Source organism: Anas platyrhynchos, chromosome 10 (genome assembly GCF_047663525.1).
Source record: "Anas platyrhynchos isolate ZD024472 breed Pekin duck chromosome 10, IASCAAS_PekinDuck_T2T, whole genome shotgun sequence".
Classification (NCBI taxonomy): Eukaryota; Metazoa; Chordata; class Aves; order Anseriformes; family Anatidae; genus Anas; species Anas platyrhynchos.
Window position 1 is genome coordinate 6,273,450 of NC_092596.1, and position 27,122 is coordinate 6,300,571.

At 43.7% G+C, this 27,122-nt stretch overlaps 1 protein-coding gene across 1 annotated transcript in view; it reads right to left on the bottom strand.

Moving 5' to 3' along the window:
• TRPC5 (transient receptor potential cation channel subfamily C member 5) overlaps positions 1-27,122 on the bottom strand; it is a 96,892-nt gene that overhangs the window by 22,354 nt on the left and 47,416 nt on the right. Inside the window, exons 4-7 of the mRNA XM_027465062.3 lie at positions 15,224-15,560; positions 12,215-12,354; positions 7,838-8,160; positions 3,255-3,450 (exon numbers count right to left, since the gene is read on the bottom strand). Of these exons, the coding sequence (XP_027320863.1) occupies positions 3,255-3,450; positions 7,838-8,160; positions 12,215-12,354; positions 15,224-15,560 (996 nt within the window). The remainder of the gene's footprint in view (positions 1-3,254; positions 3,451-7,837; positions 8,161-12,214; positions 12,355-15,223; positions 15,561-27,122) is intronic.

Consider the following 27,122-nt stretch of genomic DNA (forward strand, 5'->3'; position numbering starts at 1 on the left):
AGTGATGGAGCCACCTGGCCACTCTCAGATAAGTCCCATTGTCCTTCCTCTTGTCATCATGACACATTCCTCTTGCATTCATCAGGGGATGGTATTTCTGTCACGTCTGGGAAGGTATTTAGATGAGAGACCCAGCAGTGCATAACATCCAATTGCATTCTGTGCTGCTTGTATAGAACATTCTGATCTTCCCAAATTGAAACAGCCCACAATGCGTGGACATTTCATTGTGCCTTTGGATTTTGTTTGCATTTTCAGTAAAACATAGTGTCTCCCATAATCTGCTACTGACAATGGTCTAGCATGAAAAAAATCAGTATCGAAATGGCTTCAGGGTACCCCTATAAAATATGTGTATTGAAGTCTGAAATAGCATAGTGACAAAAAATACCAACTAAACAAAAACCACACAACAAAATTATTTCAGAAAAATTCTTCTGTGAGTCAAGAATCCCTCAAAGCTCTGTGCATGTTTTACTCTTTGCTTGCCTTGCTCTGCCTTCCACAGATACGCAGTGGTTTCATACCGTGTGCTTGTGGTACTTAACGAACTACAGAGCCCAAATCCCATACAGGGGAAACATGACCAATGGTAGGAACAGCTTGCCTTCTCCATCCTCTGACTTCACAGCAGAAAATTCGTGTGCATATGAGACAATAGAGAACAGCGAGCCTGAAGGCTTTGTGTTGGTGACAAAACGGCTATAAAGTGAGAGATGGCAGAAAAGAGGGGAGAAAGAATGCTTGCATTGCAGCGGTGCCACTGGCTCATTAGCAAGTTGAATTAATGAAGATGTTCTTACCACTCAGCTGCTGGGAAATCAACAAGCAATGGTGTGCTGTCATTCCTGACGTTTAGCTCATTTTATTTCTCTGTAGTCCTGCACAAGGCAAAAGATTTTCTACTGCTGTATTTGAGAAGACGACCCCACTCCAAGGGTGTCTTGCCCTTTCTCCTCCTCCCTCCCTGGTGGGATGCTGTCATTCGTTGTGTATTCGATGTAATATAAACATCAGGAGGAGGAAATGCCCTGTTCAGCAACCTGTCTACTGTGATTCAGAAGGGGAAGAGCTGATTACAGGAGGTTAAAAAAAAATGACCCACAGTTGTAAAGCTCAACGTTTATTAATGAGTTATTTTCTTCAGGGAAGAAATTAATTGATGTTTGCCCTTAGAAGACACATGAAGAAAACCTGTCCCTGGGAGAATGTTATGAGCATGCAGAAATGTTAGCTTCAAAAAACAAAGCAGCACGCAGTGCCCCAGCCGAGGCTGGAAGTGACTGTGTCTTGTCCTCCTAAGAAATGTCACTGCTCTCAGTAGTAATTGCCATATGACAGCTTAAGTGACAAAGAAGTACCCCAGAGCATTTTCATTGTTGTTACTCTGAGCAGGGGCCTCACCTCATGCTGCACGCCGAGTTGCTTGCTATGCCTAGGCTATGCCTAGTGATGCCAGCCCTTTACCTCCAGGTCTCTCCTAAGCAGTACATTCCAAGGAAGGAATTCACTACTCCCAAATGCTGGGTATACAAAAACTTCCAGAAAACCAGACTTCCATGCTCTGGACCATTCACTTCAGTTAATTTTTATGATGAGTCTCTCTAAGATGTGGGATTGTTTCTGATGTGTCATTGTAGCACTCAAATTATTCTGAGAAAAGAAGGATGAGTGGTTTATATCCCAGTGAATAACAAATACTGCCATTCTTCAGCTAGTCTTAAATTTGGGCTTTGTGTCAGTGACAAGCCTGTTTGATGACAATAAAGCAAGGGGAATGGGAGAAAATGTCTAAAGAGAACAGCTTTGTTTTCTGCCCCTCATTCCAGTCTCCCTGGAATGTGAGGAGTAGCAGTGAACAAAGAGAAAGCACTTAAAGCATTGAAACAAACTGATAAAGGAGCGATGCCTTTGCGATAAGCTGCTTTCCTGCTCCTTTGGAAGGTCAGCGGTCCACTTTTTCTCATACGTTTTAACATGATAAAGATCAGATGTTCTAAAGTATCACCGATTTGGCTGGGTTTCTGCTCAGTTTGACTAGGTAACTGAATTTAGGAGCCGCGTGAATCAGCAGGTAATCAACAGCAGTTGTGGAAGCCATTCAAGCAGACAACTCAATAGTCTTCTCTGCGTGCTTCAGCCAGCAAAAGAGTTCACCCATACACTTCCCTGGGAAGTTGGGAATAGAAGCAGTAGCAGAGCTGCTGCAGGTTCTTTTTCTGTTTTGAGAAAAAGATGGATTTCTCCTCTACCTCTTTACTCCTCTAGAGTAAATCCAGCAGTCATACAATGCAGAGTAGGAAGTCTCTGCTCTGCCTGTACTTCTGAATGACCAGCTGAGGACACGAATGACTTCATAACTCCTGTTTCTGTTCATAGTTGATGTCACTTTTTATCAGCTCTTCTCTAGAAAGTGCAGAGTGCTTCACCTTAAGTGCTCTGCACACAGAATTGAGCTTTGTTCTGTACTGTTTCTGAGTAGCTTACCTAAAGACCCTTAAAATGCAGAGCCATGCTGCTTTATTTTTCAATCTGTTGACAAATGTAATTATAAATGTACAGATTGGCTTTTAGGCACATGGAATGAGATTACAGTAGAGAGACCAGTTTTGAACATTTTTATGAAGATAAAGTTAAGTTTGAAACTGGCTCTACAGCCAACTGGCAGCCTGGAGCTGCCTCAGCTCAGATTCATCCTGCGCTGAGGCTACCCAGGAATCTCAGATTACAGGTTTAGGGAGTCAGCTGCCAGAAGACTGGTTGCAGTTCCAGATGGAAATGATCTAATTTCAGTGGGAAGAGTATGGAATAAGAAATTGCAGATTGGGTGCCCGATACACACAGTTTCAAATGAGAAAGCAGTAATAGGAGAGAGGGAAAAATATACAAAAAAAAAATGCAAGTTAAAAACAAATGGGCTAAAATGAAGCGGAAAGGCTTCCCTTTATATGCCCTCTCTGCTACATAGCAAATCAGCTGCTAATGACAAAGTGATCAGTACAGGTAGTCTACAGGAGAAGACAAGAGCAATTCAGAGGTAATAAGCTTTTTCCAGATATGAAACATTACAACAGAGCAAAACCTCCTCCACAAGCATGATTCAAGCTAGTGAGTAGAAATCCCAACTATCTGCTGTCAAAAAGTGGGGGCAGCAGTCTCCAGCGTCCCAGAAGACACGCACTTGCTACAAGGCAAACGGATGAGGCATGGCGGGGAAAAACGAACGTGGAAAGATAGAGAATAAGATAACTTACAGCAATGAGCTGGTAGGAGTTGTTCATCATGGCTATGAGCATGTTCAGCAGCACGACGAGAGAGATGACATTGTAGGTTCCAAACATAGTGGCTCCAACGAATTCTGTGAACTCATGTCTGGCTTTCACGTTGGTGACGTAGAGATTCAGCAGACCGAACACAGACCAGAAGAGTGACTGGAGGGTCTCGAAAAGTCTGAAGGAAAAATAAACACAGATTTTTACTTGGCTCTGGGAGATGGAAATCAATGCCTTTAGGAGCTCTGGATGCACTGAGGTTGGGTGTCACCCCACATGAGAGCTCTGTGGGTGGCACTGGAAGCACTCCAGCACTGGGAGCAATTGGGTGGGAATGGATCAACATCGGGAGCCTGGGATGCCACGGAGCAGCTGCTCAGCACAGCCATTTACTCTCCCCAGGAGGCAGTTTGCACTCCAGCTACAGTGACCCATTGGAAGAGTTGCATCACATCACCAACATCCACTACCTGGCTGAGAATCACATGCTTGTGAGATGCAACGAGCCTAAGTGATGTGAAAAAAAAAAGACATTCCCTTTCCCAGTGTTCACCCATGCAAAGAACCCCGGTATATTCCCTCTAATTAAAACAGGCACGGAGTGACACTGCTGTTATGTAGAGATACGACCTCTCCTGTTTAGCCAGTGCCTGCATCATTAACATGTCTGCACACTAAATGCTCACGGAGCCCATGCTCGAGTACAGCACGACCAAATTTTGTGCCATGAGAAGGCACCACGAGGGAGGAGATGCGAGGAATCACAGCCTCTTGAACCTTCTGCACTGATGTAGGCTCACAGCTTGCGATTACTCGGACTGCAAGTGAGCCAGGCCAGCTTGCTAACACCCTGCCTGGTAGCACTGCACGTGGCTGAAAATGCTGCTCTGGTTTGTGCCCAGCTCCCACCCACCGCAGAGCAGTGCCCTCAGTATCATGCTGCAACAATTGATCAGTAATGACTCAGATGAAAGGGAGTCATCACATTAATTCAGTTTGAGAGGTTTTCTTCTTTTGAAGTCTTCCATCCAGAGATGAACTAGACCTGACCCCCCTGTGCTTTACAGCTGATGAGATCATCCCAGGTCTCTGTTTGCTTCAGCCAGAGACAAGTGACCTTTTGCAATCACGTCAAATACATAATCAGCAATCTAAATAATTGCTCTATTTGGGCATCTTTGTTTTGGCTTTCCAAAATATGGCATTTATATCATCAAAAAATGACATTTATATGCCTGTTTAAGAGTTTCCATTTTGGCCTGGGGTCAGTAGATATTTTCAAATGCTCTTACTAGAAAAATCAATAAAAATAAATTCGGATACTTTACTTAACATACCAGGAATCTGTTCTCCTGGCTTCTCCAGGCATCTGTTCCACACATAGCCCCATGCTTTATATGGGGATTTAGTTTCTTTGTGTTTTCTGGACATCGTTTTTCACTGGCCAAAATTATGAAGGCTCTAAAGCAAAAATCCTTTCTCCCAGAAGTCAGGTTGTTAGGGTTATTAAATAAGTGAGGTAATGGTAAAATAAGGATTAAGCAAAGAATGCTAAGCATTCTGCTATTAAAAATAGCGGAGTGCTTGCTATCTTTTAACTTATTTTAACTATTAATGGTGGAAGTACTGATTAAGGTGTAGGCTCAGGAGAAATGGATGTCCGTGTCATGCTTACATGAAACTGAAATCAGTCTCAGAAGTGCTCAGTGCATTGCCTCGAACTCCCAGTTTTACAACCAGAAGTGTAACTGTGCCCAGATTAAGGCCATATATTAACATCTGGGCATGTAGTCACAGCTGAGAAAGACAGCAAATGGTTTCTGCAGCTTTGCAGAAAGACTTAAGTCTTTCCTCCTTGTTTAATGACAGGCAAGAGCTACGATCTTTTTTCAGTGTTCAGGTGGGGCTCAGCCCAGATGCCAGCCCAACTCTCCCATGAGCTCTCTGCAGACAGCAAGGTGCAAGTGGTTTCTTCCTCCCCTTCCTCCTCTTCCTCTCTCTCTTCTCCCTTCTGCAGTTGCCAGAACCACAGTGCTAAACGTACTTTCAAACTGCCTGCCTAAGCAGGAGACATGCTTCTTTCTCAGGAATGCTTAAGCCACACCATAAAAACTTAAATTATTCATGTCTTCACCTCATTGCTGTCACAAAGGAATATTACTTTTCCGTGATCTGTGTTTGCAACGCAGAAAATTTCCTCACCAAAAAAAATATGAAACCCTTCCTTTGGGAGTAATAGGAAATAATGCACCAGTAAATAGACGTCACATTTTAAACAAGCTGCACAAACACGAACAGTGTCCTGCTTTCCCTTCCCTTACAAAATTAGATCTTATTGTGTGTCTGCCTAGAAATGCTGGTAGGAATCAAAGGGGACTGATTGAAAGCTTTTCACATTTATTCTTCCATTAGGGATGAACTACGAGCAAAGTTGAGCTAACACCAGCTCTGATTTGAATTCACTCCAGTCATGCTTGCTCTCCCCAGCCCAACGATGTAATTTTCTGTTTTGCAGGTTGCTCGTTCTTAGCCATTCACCCATGCTGTGCGTCTGCTCAAGGGCCAAATGTCAGCTTGTACTGGGGGTGTTAATAACGACTATTTAAACTTTTAAGAACATGTTAAATAAATTTCTTAAGCAAGGCTCAAACAAAAAAGTAACTGCAGAGCATTCTGTCCCCTGCCAGGAGACCTCAGTCCTAATGGATCCCCTCCCACTGCGATTTTGTTTTAAACAAACCTCTGTCATAAAGGCTGAGCCCCCTCAATTTCCTTCCTGTGCCACATTCTCCTTGGCAGGGGGGCTCAAACTGCATGTTAGGGTGGGAGAAATTGTGGTTTGTATTTAAGCTGATCCACACACTTTCTGTTAAGTGGTTCTGTATCATTTCTAGTTCTCAAGATGTTGTGCCTTCTTACTTACTTGAGAATCTTTCTCGTTGATGTTGTGTTTTGTTTTGTTTTTTTTTTTCTTTTTTTCCTCCTGCTGATCTTTTTCTTTAGTCAAATCTTGTTTTTACTTGCTCCACTAATCTGCCAACAGTGAAATCTGTAAAACAACTGGTTTGCAGTGGAGACAGGTCCGAACCAGAACACGGAACTGGAATACATCTGTTCAGTACTGCTCCAGGGAAAGGCACACTCCAGTCCTGAACTTTGTGGTTTTGACCCTTCCCGAGCTAGAAGTTGCCACTTAACAAACATTGTGCTTGCCAAACATTTCTCCCTCTGGCTGCTCCATCAATATGAACGTAGATCAAGGAATAGCATTTGCTATTTAATTCCTTCACAAGGGCAGCACAACACATTTCTGGGGCATTCCAAACAATTAAAACAGAAAAAAGACTGGAGTCTTTAATTCTGTTTTTCATTAGCACAGTGCAGTTCCATTCACTTCCTCCAGATATAGATGAGTTTAATGAGAAAATTAATCAAGCCGATGGTGTTCCTGCTCTGCAATGAAAACAGCAGCACGTACGGTCTACCAGGACTCTGGTTATGAGGCTCTTCTAAGGCTGGACTTTATCCCAGGAAAATCTCCCCCTTCTTGTAAGGAGGGTCAATGACAGAGACAATGTTGGAGCCTTCCCTCTTCCAACGTGGCGTCAACCGTCATTTGCTTTTGATAACAGTGCAAAAATGACACGAATCCTTTTTTAACCTCCAGCCTTCAGCTGACGAAGGGTGGAGAATTACTGGGCATTATCCTAAGTTGTATTTAATTTTGCCTGACGTGGTGGACAACAGTTTTGCTTTGCTTGCTTGCAGGGCGTAGGCCCTTTTCTAGACGGTGCTTTATTTATTTCTCTTCCCTTTGTGTTTTAAGTACTGTGCAACCAGCAAGAACAATCAGATGGGGGCTGATTATTATAATTATTTCCACTATTAGTAATTAAAACAAATAGATCAGAAAGACAATTCATGTTATTTTTCAGCATGTGCTTTGTCTTTCAGCCCTGCCAGCTGTCAGCACAGCGATTTCCATGCCAACCTCTCAGTAAAGTACCAGCATTTCCAGCAAAATGGATTTTGATGTGATTTTAGTCTCACCCCACTGCGAGAGAATCAGAGAAGCCTGTAACCTCATGTGTGTAAAAATGGCCTAGGTGAGACTATTGTTGCTCTGTCATGTTATTTATTAATACAGTTTTTTTCATATGTTTATCCCTTGTTTTCTACATTTTGTTTAGCTTTCCCCCCCTTTCCTCCAGAATAAGACAAAACAAATACTACAACAGGATACCTGCGTTCTCAAATATCCTGAAACTGTATGTAGCCATCATAAAATTTCAGTTGCAGGATCACGTAGAAAGACTTTTTGGTCCAGAACAAAAATGATTGTCTCTCACTTCCAGCCCTAAAAGCCCTTGTGTGACAGCAAAGCTCAGCAGAATTCTCTGCCCCAGTTAACTCACACTTTTCCTGCACAGTTGAGCAGCTCACCTGATATTTGCAAATGAATAAATAAAGACACTTTCGGCACAATGATAGACAACACGCAAAGGCAGGTAAGAGAGGAGACAGCGCAAGTCACCCTGAAAATCATAAAGGAAAGAACATCTTACGTGGAGAAGGCATTGTTCTGTTTCTCACATCGGATCCCCTTGCAGTTGTTCGGTTCCTCCGAGGCACTGGTCTCATAATAAAAATAAAGCTGGTTCAGTCCATTGGCGAAAGCCAGAAGCACCAGACAGTAGATAAAAAGGAATTTAAGGATGTCTAGCAGCATGCGTCCCAGAGAAATCTGCAAGGGTCCCAGGTGTGAATTTGCTGTAAACAGGGATATGAGACGCAAGGAACTTAAAATGTTGGATATTGCAAAGAGGGCTTCTGCAATGAGAGTGGGGTGCCACATTTCCCATTCCTCCCTTGGACGAGAGCCGTTATACTGAAAGAAAAAACAAGGGTATAAAAGTGAATTATCTTGTCATGATTTTGAGATAACTTAAACACTCACACCTGCTAATACTAATGCTTGATATGTAAATAAATGCTAACCAGGTACTGGCGACACAAGAAGTGCTTTTCAACTGCCAAGTGTCAGTTCAGGAGTCACTGAATTCAGGAACCAGGACTGAAGCTGAGTTGATCAGGGCAGAGACTTAGGTTTAATGAAGCCTTCTTATGAACTTCCGACAGATTTAGACCCTCCAGTACAAATAGCTTAGTGGGACTTAGTTTCTGGTATGTGAGTTGTACTTAGCTTGAATTTAGATAACAGGCCTTCTGAATTTCGAATTCACTGTGGATAATTCAGGTCCTTGGGTTCACATGTGATCTTCTCTTTAAACATTCAAAAGGGTTCAGACTGCCCCATAGCAGGTTCAGGTCATTTCCAATTATCTTTTTTTTTTCTTTTCCCCCCCTAAATACTACTGCACCTTCAAAACACTGCTAATTCCATGAAGACTGAGAATACATCTGTTCAGTGTAGCTCCATGAGAATGAGAATGAAGGAAGGGAATAAGGAAAGCAATGAAGGATGGAACACCGCAAGTGGATGCTTTCCCTCCCATGTAATCTCAAAAAGGTGCCAACAGCCCAGAACCAAAATGCTGTCTTGGTATTAATTTCCTTATTAGTTAATTTGTCATGGCAATTTTTGGCAAGTACCTAAAGCATAAGTCCTAATTACAGCCAAAATAATGGATACATTTGAGCGCCTCAATTATAAAATTAACATGGTTTGTAATGTAACTGTAAAAGCAGAAGCATTATCTGAGCCAGATGCAAGCAGGTAACATGGAAGAGCTGGTTATACAAATGTAACTTCTCAGGCTTAGCTACACTGCCACAGCAGACAGGAGTCAAAGACATTTTAACATCAAGGAATAATTTATCCTTTCAGCATTTGTTTCTGCTCATTTAACATATATATAAAAAGGCAAAAAATGCACTTAGAATTATATCGCTGATACTGTAGCCAGAGTGTTTAGGACTCTTCATATTTTTTGTATGTTTCAAAAGGAAATGGTATCAAAATCACATTGGCAGATGAGTTTGTAGGGACTTTACATATAAATCTGAAGGTCCAATAAATTAATTCACATTTTTTTCAAGGACGCAAACAAAGCAAGTAGATGTTTCCAACTATTCCTCCGTATGAAGGAGCTGAGACACGACACAAAGGCATTTCAGTGCGACCTCTGCTTGCTTCTGACATTTCCAAACCGTTGCCTATTCCATGAACATCAGGCCTGACTTTCTTAACTTGACTTGAAGACGGCTCTTAAAATGTTTACAAACAAGCAGATGTTTAAAACCTTTTGCCAATAACCAACAGCAGGGGTGGGTGGTTGTGAACAGCCAGCCTCCCCTGCCTAGGGAGCAGATTTGCACATTTGTTTGCGATTCTCTTCTGCGTGCTGGCCGGACACAGCAGCCCTGGGGCTCTCTGCCAGGGCAGAGAGCACATGAGAATGTAAAAAGCTCTTCTTCATCTCACATCTATTTTTAAATCAACTTGTTAGGGTCATATTTTGGCCCTTTATAAAGTGATGCTATATCCTTGCTTGGAAAACCATAGTCACTTTTGAACAGCTCAGCACCACAGGTAACAGAGAAATCGGAGATTTCAGCGGTATCTAATGAAGCTGAGAAGGCTGGAGTTATTCAGGTTAGGCATCAGAAGATGAAAAAGAGCAGAAATGTATACAGAGTAGTACAAATAAGTTACAACAGACAGTTACGTTCACCCTTCCTCATTACGTAATTCAATGCAGCAAATGAAAACTGATTAAGAAAGTATTTTTGCCCTATAATTGGGCTGAAGATTTCATTGTTACTAGATAATATTGAGGCCAGGTCTTGGAACCAGTCAAATCAGGGGGAAAAAAAGTCTCCAGGTAAAAACAAGGATGGAAAATATTAGTGTCAGTATGCAATTTATTTTTCTGATATTTGGCAGAAAGCTAAATGTCCATGTAAGCTTTTGAAGTTCCAAGAAACATTAGACTATGGTATACTGGCATATATACCAGCCTTTTCCAGCCCTGGGCTGTTCTATAAATAACAAAAACCTTTCTAAGTCACGTTGCAAAAAAATTTGAAACCATTATGTTTTAAATCCTCATGTTTCAGAGTGTACTGCAACCTTTAAGCAACATAGGTCAGAAGGGAACTTGAGGGGGCATGCTGTTTCAGAGCTACTGCTATGTAAGATTTTCTGCACTTCTTGGAATGGTCTGACATTGGTCCTTAGCAGGACCAGACCTTAGATTAGCCAGGTTTAATCCAAATGGGTTTGATCTGTACTCAAATGGATATATTCCTGTAAGCATTCTTTTTTGTGCTGGCGTACAGGTCTCTGTAGTTAGCCTGTGTGTTTCTGTAGTTCTTGCAAAGTATATAAACAAAGCTGTACTTCCTTTGTATGTGTAGTTTGGCTGTGAGCTTAAATCTCAGTGTGTGACCATATAAATCTGTGGATGCATGGCTCTTTTAGTAATTTGTGTGTGAGAGAGAGAAAGAAAGAGATTGTTAACATTTTAGGATTTGTTCACGAATGTTACAATTTCCAGTATTTTCTGTATTGCTCACAGTTTAAAGACCAACCTTTCAAGTCTCTAATTTCCTCACTGGTTCTGAATGTTAGGAGAAAAAAGACGTAATCTGTTTCTGCTTTGATGCTGTCACAGAGCTGCCTGTTCAGGGAATAGCAACTGTCTTGAAGCTTTTTCCTTTGAAAAACCAACTCACCACTATGCAGCCTTCTGGATTTTAAAAAGGCTCCGTAGCAGGACTGCTTGCAGAAGGGTTTATGTAAGAGCATTCCCATTTTGGAGTCAATGAGCTCTGTGAAATTTTCCACTCTTTTCCCCTCTGCCTGCATACAAACTTGGGGGGGGGGGGAGAACACACTACACAGGGTTGCTTTTGGGGATGTGCTTATCCTGGTTTCTAGGACTGGGCTACAAGAAGTAGTTCCCTTCTGCCTGGGCAAAACCTACACAGTAGCGCAGCAGAACTATGAAGTGCATAAGGCTAAGGAGCAGGCTACAGTTCCTTGATTTACACCTGTGTAATTCCACTAACTGCAGTGAATTTATAGCTGATTCACATCAAGAAAAGAATCAGGCTCAGGAGATGGATGCCAGCCAAGCACGCAGCTCCAACTGAAGTCAAAGACAGCCACTGCATAAGGAGCTTTGCAGGAGGCCCTTTGTGTGTTGTCTGTGTCTTTGAAAAACAGAGACAGAGAGAAAGCGCTTGAGGCCATCCTCTGGCTTCAAAACTTGTGCATATGCTAACTTGGAGCATCAGAAATTTATAAATGTGGAAGGTGCTTTTGAGGATGAGCTCTGATGTGCACTCTCACCACAAATGTAACATGACAGTGAGGAATCTGTAGTTCTAAAGCTCCAGTGTGCTCCTTTGTCATCTCCTTGCCTACAGTTTAAACCTATATATTCAAGAAGAGAAGCTGACTCCTTTACAGCAGATGGAAGCCCCCTACCAACAGGTGTGCTTTTCGTGGTAGGCTTTTCACAGACTCCTGGTAAGTAATCTACAGATCTGTTGGGGCTCACAGACTACAGATTATAAATCTTGGCGGGAGATGTTTTCAGATAACCCTATTCTTGTTGTTCCTTCCTCTTTTATTTAAAAATCATGCTTTCAATGCAAGTTTAGCGTTGTCGAAAGATGTCGACATGGAAAACAAAACATATCTTTGGCAACTGAGTAGCTACAAAATGCACAGAAGTTGGGAAACTTCTACCCAATGCCCACAAAATCTACTTCAGTATTAACCAAAGAGTAGAGATGGGAAGGAAGATCATTCTCCACACAGGTTAATAAGCTTTCCAGGTGAATTTTCAAAACTGGATTGCTTGAAAAGCAGCTATTCTCTTTGATCTGTAATTTTGTGTCTGATAGCTTCTATCCCATATACTGCAGTTCTCAGAAACAAGTTACAAATGCTCTTGCCCAGGTTACTGTACCTTGACATAGGCAACAATTTTAAGGGAGATAGTTGCAAGGTAGAGGGAGTTCATTGCAAAGTCCATCAGATTCCACCAGTCATGTACGTACTCATTGAATCCACCATCCCACATTTCCTTGATTTCTCCCCAAATAAAACCTGCAGAAAGAAAGAGAGTTCACTGTCACGAGCAGGTATTATTCGCCGTTAAACTACTGTGTGTATGTGATGTGAAAAGACAATTATAAATTAACACCTTGGAAAAAATGCCTCATCCCTCCTGTCTTGTACAAGTAAAATCCTGCTGATTACGAGGCATTTTACAACTCCATTAGGAATGCAGTCTAGAGAGATGCGAGAAAGAGCTAGGCGTCCTGTGCAGGGCTTCAGATACAAAGACAAGGAGGCTGCCTGAAACATATGTTAATCGCAACCAGTATGCGTGGATTGGCTCAGACAAAATTTGTTTTATATGAATAAACTATTTAAGTAACTGTATTTGTTATGTTTTCCCGTAGGTTTTCTGCTCCCACGGTAATTCATTCCTCAGTTGGACAGTACTGATTTTTTTTCTAACTTTCTCTGCAGAACACACGACACTGGCACCAGCTTCTGCATGCCAGTATATTTCCTCCCTGACCTGGAAATATCACACCAGAGAAGGAAGAATTGAATTAATTCTCTATGCTCAGTTACTGCATTTATGCATCTTGCTGCACTGAAAGCCCATCGGGAGTATTTGTGAAAAAAAAAAAGGTACGACTCAGCATGGAAAAGGGCACTGCAGCCTGGCACCACATCTCTCAGCAGTGACTCACCTAACGTCAAATATGGCTGTGGGTTTTGCGAGGTGAAAATTTGTTCCCAAGGATATGGCCAGAGCCCATCATCTCAACTCTGAAATGCCTTCTGGTAATAATTTGTGGCACTTGCTAACCTTCACCATGCCTCCCTGCTGCTAGAGGGGTAAGGGTGAGCTTCAGTAGTTCATTATCTGGCATAAAATTTTCATTTTAAGCAACTCGTGTGTCCTTTATTTAAGACCTGTTTAAGTACTTTTGAGAGCCTAAGCCCAATTAAAAAGCAAATGGCAGCTAGGCTCCTACATCACCATGCTTCTGAGCATGTCCTCAGAGTCCCCTGGTACTTTGAACAAGCCAGTTTACAATATCCTTGCACTGAAGACCTGAAATGTGTGTGAAAAGAAAAAAAATTATAAATCTCAAGGTATATTACTGCTACAGTTACCCAAATTGCTGCCCATACCCAACCACAGGACACCACAGTGGTCACTGAAATGCCACTTGCAGCTCAATTTTAGGACCTGAAAGTTCAACCTGAAGAGCAGATAATGTTGAAATGAACTGCTGCAAACATCCAGATATCAATCTTAGCTCTTCAGCTGCCAGCCAGCAGGTCAGTGGTCAGGCAAGCATAATGTCAAGGCCAATAAGGTAATCTTCTAACAGCTGCCAAATCTTTGCATGCACACAAAAACACAAAATAAATCAATGGAGTGGAGCCTGTTGAAGAACTCATACGCTGTATTTATAGTGAGTTATCATTGCTGGTTACTATAGTTACAGCAATGCTGTGTGTGCCTGTTCTCTCTCCTTTTATAGTGGAAGATATTTCATAAATAATAACCTTTAATCTTGTGAAACTGCTCTAATTTCTCCCATTTAATAAACAATCCCCAAACATCCCTATGTATCTGAAACAAAGGAACTAAAAAATAAGAAGAGAGAACGGTGACAGGCTATTTTGAAAGATCTTTTTTTTATGGATTATTCTTTCATCTGCACATCAATTTTGCTGAAGTGCCCACCATTTCCTTCAATTTAAACTGTGAAGTGAAGGATAAAGTGCAGAGATCACCTAAGCTCAGAAAGACATTTAACCTTCTCAGCTTAAGTTTTTACCAACACGTACACCTCAGTGCCATAATCCAGGCTAGGAAGATAATGAGGCTTGAGTTCCCATTTGGAGGTTGTGACGGAGCTACGCAAAGAGCAAAATGCCCTGGGTTGGGATGGAAAGTGATTTGTGAGCATGTTTGCAACTCTAATTTTCTTTCTGCATTTTCCATCAGCAAGTTCAGTTTTGGCACAGAGAGCATCCAGGCGTGCTCAGCACAGAACCAGCCTGATCCTGAGCCACCACAGAAAGGAGGAGCCGGGTCCTGGCGTTACCCCAGGAGAGGAGCCAGCAGGCATGGGGATGGACCCATGAGGAGCAGTGAGGAGCCTCAGGGAGAGCTCTGGAGATTGAGGTTTGCTGAGAGAGGTGTCCTTTTTTCTTCAGTGGCTCTGCCCACTTCCTCCCATCCCACCTCACCACCTCACCTGTACCTCCTGCCCTTGGGGGACCTGGACACCCCTGTCCTTCAGTTATGCTTGCCCAAGCCAGACCAGAATAACAGCCTCAGCTTTAACCTGCTCATAATAGTCAGCCCCTCCTTCTTCTGCTTACATTAGGGCAAATCAATATTGATTTGATCAGTGTTTATCAGCACATGGGCATAAGGCAGCAAGAGATTTATCTTCCCTTTTCTGCTTTCCTGCAGGCTATTTGGGAGCCCAGGTACCTGCGTGCTGAGTCCCGCTGCCCATCAGCGAGAGGGCAAAAGCAGAGGCAGATCCTCAGCTCTGCCTCCTGCCACCTACCAGCAGAAGGAAGCCGGCATTCAAGTGACACTATTTGTCACTAGCATGACCCAGAAGCTAATTCCTACACCCGCTCCTTGCACAGTGCATGTGGGAAGCAGGGAGGGAGCTCTGCCTGCTGAGGTTTACTCAGGGTCATCTCTAAAGGCACGTCAGATGGCACCACGAACAGCAGAAGAGCCCTAGGCCAACAGGATCTGTTGTTCCAGAAGGAGCCCAGCTGTTTCCTGCAGTGCCTGAAGTTGGCTGCCAGATCTCTTTACACGCTGCTGATGCTGAGCTCAGGAATGAGTCTCCACACAGTTGCCATGGGCGCGAGTCAGGCGACTGTGGCTGAGGATTTTGGGGGGTTTCTCATTTACCTAGAACCCAGGGCAGGATCAGCCACTCCACGATGGTGGGAGGCGGGCCTTGCATGTGGAGGTCGGTCCTGACGATGTGCTGCGATGCCAGCAGGAGCATGAAGAGGAAGGTTAGGTACGAGCCGGTGTGGCAGATAAACTTGATAAATGGCTTTTTAATGAACAGTCCCAGCCTGCTCTTCGGTGCGATCAGGTACGCCACAGATAGCACAGGGAACAGCAGTCCGATGGTGACACAGGTCAAGAGTTTTACTGCCCAGTGTTTCCGCCTCCATCCTGGAAAACCGTCGTACCAAAGCGTTGCTAGTAGCTGCTGGCAGTTTGGCTGAGCAACAAACTGAGGAAGAAAAGAGAAAGATTATTACAGGCTGGTACTTCATGTGTGCTGCCCCTTGGGTTACGTGTCAGGGCCCACACAGACCCTCAGATACAACCTGGGGCTTGTATGGGGTGCAAGAATGTATTTTAGGGACAGAAAAAAGAAAGGAGGGAGACTCCCTTCTGTTTTTCTTCACGGGATTTAAGATTTCTTCTATGAGGTCTTCTCCATTTGAAGCATCCTCAGTCACCTACCACACGTAAAGCCTCGTGCAAAAGTGCTACAACTAAAATTCCTATTAGCTTTTTCTCTTCCCCTGCTTTTTCAACACATTTCAGGTTGCAACTGTGTCAAACAAATCACTGTCAGCATCTTAAGAAGTGACTACAAGACAAGGCAGGAGGGAGAAGATGTAAAGCTCTGTGTGTGTGTGTGTGAGTGTGTCAGAGAGAGGACGTCTCCAGAAGTGTGTGGGGTGCTGCACATGATTTGTGTGAGGACGCCAGCATATGTGCGTGTGGGCCGGGCTGGGCATGAGACAGCATGCAGTAATGTGAAGTTCAGCCAGGTGACATCTGCTGGGGAGCAGGACAGCACGTTTGTAAATGTGCCTCGTTATTAAGAGAGCGGTTGTAGAAGGTAAGAGATTAAGCAGAGGCAAAAAGAAACCTTTGATCACACTGGGAAAAAAAAAAAAAAAAAAAAAAAAAAAGATGCTTGCAAGTTGGCTTTCAGTCTGTGACAACCAGCTTTGTGGTGGTGATTTATTGCATCTCAGGGACTCCATACCACAAATGCTCTGGTTGCAACTGCTTCTGACAATTTTAATACCTAACAGCCATTGGAATCGGAAACTCAAGCCAAGATATTTCTGGCCTGTGCCAGAAGACTTCATGTCCTTGATTATACCTGGGCAGCCCCACGATTTTCAGAACTTTTCAGACCCAGAGCTAATTAGAGATGTCTGCAAGATCAAGACAACCGTGTTTGTGTACTTGATTTCTAACCCACCGTGAGGAAGCTGAGCGCTGGCAGCGTCTGCCCAGGGAGGCTGTGGAGTCTCCTCCTTGGAGATCTTCAGAAGGGTCTGGCCGTGGTCCTGGGCACCCTGCTCGGGGTGGCCCTGCTGGAGCAGGGGCTGGAGCAGATGGGCCCAGAGGGCCCTGCCAGCCTCCGGCAGCCCGTGAAGTTACCCCTCCTGAGCTGCTGAACTCAGGTTTGTCACTGGGCTCTGTGAGCTCCAAAGTGAACCTCAACTAAGACGCCGCTGCTGTTCATTGCACTTGGCTCGTCTCTGTGTGACGGGCCGCTCTGGCAGGGATGGCGTGCTAACATCCTATCTTCGTGTAGTGCTGTCTTCTTGCCCTGTCAGGGAAGCTCGGTTTTATCAGGCAAAGCACTCTTTTCCCACTCTGACTTAAAACAGCTCTTGGAAGAAAGATGCCGTGGTGGCAAAGGGACTGGCTTCTGAACGCAAGGGTTGCCTTCTGCATGTTCAGCCCCAGCAGAAACACCGGGGCAGACACTAGTCCACCCTGTGCAGATGCAGCCAGGGCTAAGAACACATCAGCCACCTCGTGTGCATTTATGAGACATAGAATCATAGAATATCCTGAGTTGGAAGGGACCCTTAAGGATCATCAAGTCCAACTCTTGACACCGCACAGGTCTACCCAAAAGTTCAGACCATGTGACTAAGTGCACAGTCCAATCTCTTCTTAAATTCAGACAGGACACTGTCTGAGACACTTACAAGGCTCTCCTCAACCCATCTAAAATGTTCGTACCTAGAATTTGCCACCAGGGGATCACATCTGGTGTGAAAGAGATGATTTCTTAATGCAAGCTTCAGCACACGCCCATGTCTGTTGAACACCCAAGCCCTGCCACAACTGCCCCAAGTTATTTAGTGTACACAAGGACTTTTCACGTGCAATTCTCGGAGTGCTCTACACAAGCAGAGCATGATCCTGCCATGTTAAAAAAACAGCCAAACCAACAGGAAATAAAAGGGAGCAATGAGCCAGCAGGAGCAGACGAGCAAAGACAGAGGGAGGAGGTGATGCTGGGGTCTCCCCAGTCCCTGACCCCACAGCACGAGGCAGCGGTGGCATCCCAAGCCCCCACTCTGATGGCAAGTGGTATTTGGCAACACCCTGCAGAGCTCCCCCGGTGCCAAAAGACCAGGAACAACACACAGCAAGAGGGAAAAAAATGAAGTAACAATCTCCTCTTCTTTCTCTCCAGCTCTTACATCCTACCCAGTTTCTTCTGAATCTGGATTTTTGGTGTGAATGGTGTTGTAGAAAGCAAAGTAACACGTCACAGAAATTAAACAAGGACCTTTCTGCTGTTATTTTTGAGTTTTGTGAATATATTTTCTACTTTGTAACTGGTTGGTTATCTCAGAATCAGACCGGTTTTGGACAGGCCAGTTCAAGGACACGGACTGACCACAGTTAGTACCGAAACTCAAGTCTCCAAGAGGCGCAGCAGGCAGTTATGAAGCTGGATGTGTACGGGTTAGTACTGCAATAAACACCACTGCTGCATCTGACATCCGAGTGACACGGCAGTCCAGAGGGTATCAGAAAAGAAACTCAGAAGCACCTTTGATTTGGAACTAACTTCACAAGCACACAGCAGGGACTGGACAACAGTTGATACGGCAATGATCTCCAGAAAAAGCAAGGACGTGTTGCCCATAACTACCAGAAAATGGTGTTGTAAAATGCCAGATCTGGGGACAGAGATGAAAGAAAAGATTCTCCAGAAAGTGAAAAAAACACCAAGCATTGATTCTTGCTTGGTTCGTTGGTTTTTAATCTGTTGTTTCAGAAGGGTCAGCATGTTATGTTTAAAAGCTAGAAGACAGGGAGGGTTACGCTGCTGGGTTTTTTCATTTAAGATCACAAAGGGGAGCTGTGACCGGACCTGTTCTGCAGTAATTTACATGGTAATAGACACTGCTATTTCTCAGCGATGAGGTACAACTTTTTTTTTGAGGGGGAAAATGTATAAACACATTTTCTTTTTATCACATACGATAGAAAGCTTTAAGGGGAGAACAAATCTGTTTTTCCCTTGAGTCAAAGTCAGAGTCATTTGAGAAATCAAATGACTATATGTTCCTCTGGTTGCTGTGCAACTTGCGAGCATCTCAGAAGTGCCTCCTCTCTGCCTAATAGCTCATTTATAAAATCTGCTTTCCATGTTGTATCTGATGCTCGTTCTTCAAATGGAGAGAAATTCACACATCATGAAAGGGCAGCTTTAAAGATCTGCTTAGCAAAAGGGAACAGAAACGGAAAAAGCCATTAAATTTTCCAATCAAGTCCATCCCAACCGCACTAAAAATGGCCTGAGGGAAATTTTAAGCACACCACACACACAGGAAAACCTCCCTAATGTCTCAAATGCTGCTTTTCTTAAACAAAAAATACCAATGCGCATAACCAATGCAGGTTTCTGCTAACTCATCTTAGCCCAACTCATTAATCACAGATGTAAAATTAGTAGCTACTACAGCTTCGATCTTACGTGGTGCAAAGACTACAGCTGGCAGAAATGCAGTTTTTCTGGTGTGCATAAACACTGGAAATCTGAATTATAACCTGAATTATAATGGAAAAGTTGAAGAAGCTTTTGGTGTGCTGCCTACAGAACCCAGTGTCAGTAATTTCACGTTAATTTGGCGGATATGGCTAACAGCTACGTCCCTAGGTAGTGCTGGGAACAGCAGTCTCATCTTTGTTTCTGGGCGTTGTCACCAGAACTCGCTGACTAAACCATCGGATGCTCAACTCATTAAAGATCATCTAGGGCTAAATCAATACCCATGAAATACCAAACCAGGAAAAAGCTCAGCTTTAGCCCTTTTGAGGTGTGAAGTAACCCAAAACTGCAATAGTGTTGTGGAACTTTTCATCCATAATTTGCAATTTCTTTACAAAGTTAAGGAAACAATCTTATTTCTACTTTGTGAACAGGCAAAACTGAGAGCTGGAAAAGCAAACTGACTTTTCCAACATCAGTTATGCAAAGGCCTTTCCTGAGTACAAGTTCCATTTCCATGTAGGTCGGGTCCCAAAGACGTTTTTTCATCTTTTTTTCAAAGCCTTCCCATTTGCTGCAGTTAGAGATAGCGCGTGTGTGTATCACAGCCTTTTATCATTTCCCATGAACATACTGTATGCGACAGGAGTTGGTACCAGCTAAAGTTTCTGCACCGTGAGAAGCTGAGAGCTCGATCATTTCCAAAACTGCAGCTTGTCCCAGTTCTGTAGGTGGCCCAGAATCAGTGGCAGATGTAGTGCAGCGGGCGCTGTGTTTGGGAAGACGAGCACAGGACTCGCAGCTTCTCCAGTCCGCAACGGGCACCGTAGCGATCCTGCTGCATTGTAGGAGCCTCCCGTCTCTGTTACAGCTGTCACCATCCCAGAGATGTGATGGACAACGTTCTGACAGCTGTGTTAACGAAAAGAAAGGCTTCTAAAAGGTGGCATTTATATGCAATTCAGCTAATGCATGAAATAAACATTCGGTGCTACAATGCCTGTGGCATAACGTTGCCTGGGCTTGTGCCTTCCCGTAGACGAAGCCACTGCTGCATTTCTCTGGGAGGAAAGCTGAAGAGCAAGCTCCTTCTGCACTACCTGTGAGCAGAACCTGTCCCTAGCTGAAGATGAGATTCTCTTCATGCCTAGGAAGATGCAACTCAGGGTACTTTCTTCTGAGGTCAGCACCATTGTGCCAGCAGCAGGCAAGGCGCTTCGTTTGGCCTCTGAGAACGGGGCTCAGTGTCTTCACCCTTCCAAGAAGTGAGATCAGCAACTTCAGACACAGCTAGGAAACACTTTGAGGGCAGAAACTGCTGCTACACCAATCTTTTATGTTCTCTCTTTCTTCTTCCAGTCTTGCCAGGGTGTTTGTGTAACATTTGGCTTGCAGCTGGTTTGTGCTATTAGAGAATTTCATTCTCGATGCTCATCATACTTGTTGTCACCTGATCCCCTACCAAGGGGAATGTTTTTAAGGGAAGACAGCAGCTGCTGGATGGAGTGTCTTTTTCTTAATATCTAATCTTTACTGATGTTTTTATGTCACCTAGATTCTATTTCTTGGGAATTAAATGCTTTCTGCATGCTGTGCCATTAATATAAATATCAAACACAAAAATTATATTCCACCCCCCCTCCCCTTATCTATGGGGAAATCCCTTATCTCTCACAGTCATAAGTAATTTAGGATCAGACACAGATGGGCTGAGATGTGAATGCCTCAGGGAGCAACTGAAATAGCTCCCTGATAGACATCACAGGGGCTGAGCACAGTATCTCTCCGCGTTTATTCTGATTATCGTGACGGCTGCCAACAGGCTCTTCTGTTTGGAGTTTGTTGGAGTTCTTTTTTGTACCCTTGCTGCAGACAGTGATAGTGAATGCTCTTCATAGATGAATAAGCACTAATTTATAACTACAGAGCCCCGTGTTAATAAGCAGGACTGCCTTCTTCTGTTAGGCAGCTACAGCAGCTCCCAGGGAGGTTACCGCTGAGAGCCAAATGTGGCATGGGAGCCATGAAATTAAGTTTGGTTTCTGTGTCTGGCACTCATTGTGACAGGTTAGACCTCACCAACAGCTCCATCTCCCACAGCAACTATCCGAAACCCTGTAGCTGAATACAGCACTTTCTGCAGCATTACTGCATTTGGGGTTATTGTTATTTTATATGCTATATATTACTTATTATATGCATTATATTACATTAAATTACACTATATTATAAGATTATATGACAACTATATTCCATAGCAATTATCTAAAACATAGCAGCTGAATAGCTGCAAGGTTACTGCGTTTGGGGGTGTGATTATTTGTTGCTGCCCTCTACAATTAAAGCTATTCTGGCTTTATTTCAGATTTCCAGGCAAACTGAGCTCCGTTTGGCAGTCTGTGTGACAGTCAGGTAGCTGCAGTGTCTGATGCACCAGTCTAAGTACGTATTTCAGCTCCTGCTGCAAGGAACAAAGGTTTCCCGTGAATCCAACCCTGCCATGAGGATAGATGCCATCGCCATTCTCCACTCACTGTGCATCCTGCCAGGTTACTCCCTGCACTCGCTCCCTGGCAGCCCCCGGGTTGAAGGGAGATGTCTCTGAGGACACCCAAGTCCCCCAGTGCAGGTGCGTGTGGTGTGGCCAGGCAGGGCTGGGAGCAGCAGCTCTGTGCCCCTCTTACCCCACGCACACAGGTACAGCTCCGCAGGTGGGCTGTGGGAGCTCAGCCTTCCAAACTCCAACTTCCAGCAGCACTTGGTTAGAATTTCTTTCCTCCCGTGAAGATACAGAAGCTCCTTACTCTAACTTGGACTTCAGAAACGTGAACTGGTGTACAAAACCCACACACTTTTAAAACAGCCCTTTTCCTGCACTCCCAAATCCTCCAGATGTGCCTGCTCAGAACCAAGGAGCACGAGGCACTTCCAGAGTGATGGAAAAACCATTCTGCCTCCGTTTTGTAACCAAGGACAAGAAAGGAAATGCGATTGTTTTATCAGTTTGAATGCTCTTAAAGGAAATTCCAGTGGGCAATACTCAAAGAGCTACATTTCTAAATTAGCCCAGAAACAGAAGAAAGTAACTATCTGTGGCCTAATTTGATGTCTGCTGCAGAGAGCCAGTAAGCCCTGTGAGATCAGATATTCTACATAAGAAATAGCAGCCTCCTCAAGTTTGCAGTGTTGCAAACAGTGAGATGAATAAGAAAATCCTCTTTTGTAGCACATTTCTTTTTTAAGTTCAACCTTGTTAATGACTGCAAAGTTATTTACATTCTGCTGCTGAAGCATGAACTGCAGAGGGTAAACACCTAATGGCTGTTCATCCTGTTAATTAAGTACTTTCTGCAACAGGGAGAAAAGGGGAGAAATGAAACAAGTTGGAGGAGAGGCTGGGTAACTCTGAGTAAAGAGACTACAGCTCAACATTCTTCATCAGGCATTTCCAAGAGAAAATCTATTTTCTTTTTTTTATTATTTTTTTTCCCTTCAGGAAAGTACAGGATGAATATCCTACCGAAAACACAGCTGCTACTCACATGTATGTTACTCCTCAGAGCGAAGCACTGATGCACATCCAAGTGGCAGTCGTTCCTGCCATTAAGATCACTAGCTCAGCTGGAAGAGTCCTTCAGGAAAACCTGGTGCTACCCAAATTGCTCAGATCCTCTGCTGGTGGATAAAACAAACTCCAGATCCTCCACAGATGAACATATGGCCTTAAATTACACAGAATTTTGTCTAATCTGTTCTTAAAATATTTTAAGTGGTGATGACACATTAATCTCAACTAAAGGTCTCCTATCCCTAACACATTTCTTGACGGTAGCAGACATGAACTCAGTTTAAGCTGTAGCAACTGGAAAGTCACTAGCAATGTGAATGCTGGCAAAAAGCAAGATCGAATAACTGCTAAAATCCTGCTACAGTTCCATCAACACTCACAGTTTTCATGAATTTATGCTGGATTGGTTTAAATATTTAAATAAAAGAGGTCGCGCATGTTCTAGGACAAAGGCAGAAGCTTGTAAATCCTGTGTGCCTGCTCATGGAAGAAGCAATTAACAAAGTATTTAAGCTTGAAATTACCTCCACCTCTACTCAGAGTGTTTAAATGTGTGTTTAGCTATAGACTTCTATTTATGGCCCTTGTCAGCGGGATGTAAGCACGGGCGTAAATCCTGCCCTGAATAAAGGCAGGCTGCCGAATGGTGCTCGTGGAGGCCACCCTGCTAGCCAACAGACCTGCTGCGGGGTCAGAGCCTGAGCGAGAGGCCAGGTTAAAGAAAGGAGCCTTGCAGCAGGAAAAGCAAAAATTTAGAGCATGCATTCTAGCAGAGAGCAGAGTAGAGTTGATAAACAAATTCCTGCGGAACCGATTCCAGCAAATATTCCAGTTCTGTTACAAAGATTACCTAGGCACAGATTCAGTTCCCAAACGTGCAGCACAAGGAGGTGCTGAGCCCAAAGGATGAGGGTCAGTTAATCCACACAGCACGAAATGATTTCCAAGAGCTGAGCAGGGGCTATCAGACACATCGCACGGAAGCACCGAAAAACCACTCAGGCTAAAAACCGCTTAGAGACAAACCTTGCAAACTTTCCTAAGTCCTCTTGCAGACAGCACTTCAAGAGTTACAGGTCTTGCAAATGAGTACCGGGAGATCTCTCAGGCTTCAGAGGAAGTGGAGAAGATATTGACTTTTAAAAGGCTGGGTTTATTCTCCCGAGTGAATTTTTAACATTTACATTAAATAAGTGATAAGTAAAGCAAACATGAGAATTTTAAAAGTCATTCACAAGTATCTTTAAATACATACCTACTTTACCCTATTAGCGTTAATAAAAACTTCTAAAACATTTCTCATTTGTTGCCTTTCCAAGCCTGAGAAATGTCTATTTTGAAACTATTTAATTTTGGCTCCCTTTTTCCTTCTACCTTACCTTCTCTTGAGTAAATTTTCTCCAATATCCATAAAAAAAAACAGACCAGCATGCTGCAAACACTTCTCACATCCCTGGGAACCTCTGACGGCTACCTCTGAGTAATATCCCTGTTGTAGGGTGAGGAGGACATATTTCTTGCTGCAGGATGTTTGCTCAACCAGTCAGGGGTTGGAAAGAAAGAATAGGGACACAAAAACAGTAGCCCCAGCTTTTAAATGTCATTCTGCACAAGATCTCAGCTAGGGGGGGATGATGAATAACCCATCTACCCGTCTCACTTGTCTCGGAGTGAAGAAGTGTGACGTAACCATGTTTTCAATCATGAGGCATCTACAGGGCTCGTCTGGATGATGATGGATCTGAAGTATGCGCGAGAGGCGGAAGGGGAGTGGAATCTCAGTTCCTTTGTCTATGGAGCTTTGTAACACTTCACTAAGAGACAAAAATGAAGCTGAAATTCACAGAAATCAGATCATTAATAATGATAATTTCTATATCCAAAAGGGAGACTACACACCAATGTTCTTCCCAGAGTTCATTATTTCGGGGTATCATTCAATGGGAAGTATGCAATAATATGATACACTCTTCTAGACTGATGTAAAGCTGATTCTGAAAGGCACTCTGGACCTTCAGACAAGATAAGACTGAACACTTTGCTCACACAATATCCAAGGTGTCACTTCTCCTTTCCAGTTTCTGTTGTCTGTGGAAAGCCAATCAATCATGTCCTGCTTTTGGCTTCCCTCCTCTCCTGCTAGCAACAAGACTGATGGGATAGATGAAGTTAAGGGAACTGACAAACTCACTAAATCACTCTTAAAACAGTTACAATCCCTTTAGCTTTCAACATATTTCCCGTCTTTGTCCAAGAGACCGTTTAAGTCAGAGGCACCAGCACCAAAAATGACTTAAAGAATGATCCAGGCATTTGCTGCCTGATACACGTTACCCTAATTCAAGCAGAGCCTTTGTCCTTGACTGACATAACAGTCTGATGTTGTTTTTTCAAATCTGTGCATGGCAAGATTAGTCAGAGATGATTTTGCTGTCAAAAGAGAGTCTTCTGCAGTTCTGTTCTGCGACAGCTGCAATATGTGCCTAACCTTCATCAAGTTAGAACATTTTGGTGTTACGTGAATAATATACCAAATAATACCGGTTCCTCAAATAAACATTCAAGTCCACTTTGTCAAATTGACAAACCATCACTCCTCTGAATATTTCTTCTTCTTCTTTCCCGTCTGGGGAGAGGTTACACTAAGATGCCACTACTCTTAATTTCCGGAACACAATGCAGCTGTAGGGGTTAGATTTCCATGCTCATTTCCAGAACTGAATGAATAAATCTGGCAGTGGCACAACCCTTACAGGAGGGATATGCACCACTCACCCCACTGCCTCGGCAGCAATCAGCAGGAAAAAAAACCCTGTGTTAGGAGTGCAAATGCAGGTAAGTGTCCCCACCTGTCACCCCAAAGTCCTGACACTGCTGGTAACAGCTCCGTTGGTGCCACGCGCACGGAAGATTTTGCAATGCAGTCATCTGCCTGCCAGGACGGCGTCTGAGACGGAACAGCTTCCTTTAGCACCGGCCGCTGTTCACACATCAGATGGAAACTTTGCTGCGTACGATACCAAACAAATGCTGATGGGAAACAAAAGGTGACGGCCGGGCACTGCGTTACAAATCCCTCACCTCACCTCCAGGTTGGCGGGGCAGGATGGACCGGGCAGTGGTGTAACCACCCCGTCTCCACTACCCAACACCCCGAGGGATAAGGATGTGCCAGGTCACGAGAAGAGGGCAAAGCTCCCACAAGCAGCAGCTCTGCCTCCCCCCACCTAGTCCTAATAAAGATCTTTTCATGACACGGCATGATTTCCTTCTGGAAACCTGAAAGCACAACCCTGTTTATTAATCTGAGCTGTGCAAGCGCACTGCAGAGCTAGCTTTTTATTGTGCCTTTAAGGAGCACAATACAAATACTCAGCCTTGTATCATTATACCTCCAGGCAGCGTGGCAAGCAAACAGACAAAACCAGGGGAGAACAACCTAGCCCCGGCTGCAAGCGAAGAAGGATCTGCGACTATCCATCAAAATACCTGAGTGGCTTTCAAAACAGGTAAACAAGGTGCAGTAGATGAGCTCTGATTTTCACAGACCTCGCACTTCATTTTTCATGCACTTCTGATATTTTTAAAAGCTCTTGTTATACACTAACTGAAGGGCCCTTAGAAATTCACCAAGTTTATGCACGCTCCCCGGGGAAGGATGCTGTGCTTCTAACCACAGCCACGCAGTTGACGGAGTCAAGACACAGCTGAAAAATACGTGGTGTGGCAAGAATGATTATTCATTCACGCCGGTACTGTATCTCAGGAGGTACTTGTCTATGTAAATGACTTGGAAAAATGAACTGGAACTTGAAGCTGCATCCTGAACAGCAAACAGCAAAGAGCACCATTTCTGAATTAAAAAGCAAACAATTCCATTTCTCTCCTTCCCTGTCATTGATTTAGAGTGCAGTGAGTAAGAGAGTCTAAGGTTACAGGTTCTGAAAGGGAATTTCATGCAGCCCTTTGATCTAACTCAGTGAAAGTGCTAAGCAAAAGAGTCTCAGATAAAATACATCTTTTCTGAGTGCTTTGCATTGTGTGTGTTTCTTCCAGACATCTCAGTTGAACCTGCACAGCCATCTGCCACTGCCAGCACAGGAAAAATACAAAGTATTAAAAACCCACTACTGTGATCTTCTACTTCATGTCGAAGAAGTGAATGACCTGTGATGGAGAGCAGGACAGCTGCAACGGGCTGAGTGTGTACTGGGACTATGGGTGCTGCAGCTCAGCAGAATGTTGCATCTGCTTTGCTGAACTTCAGATTACTCTGCAAGGACTTACCTGCTCTTTCAGACCCCATGAGCTGCTACAGTACAGTTGCTTTACGTTATCCTGGCAATGTAAAAACATTAAAGGACACAGAAATTATATCTGAAGTCAGCCTACGTTCTTATTCTTCAACACAGTGATGGTACACTGTACATACACCATGCTTAAGTGCCTGTCGAGAT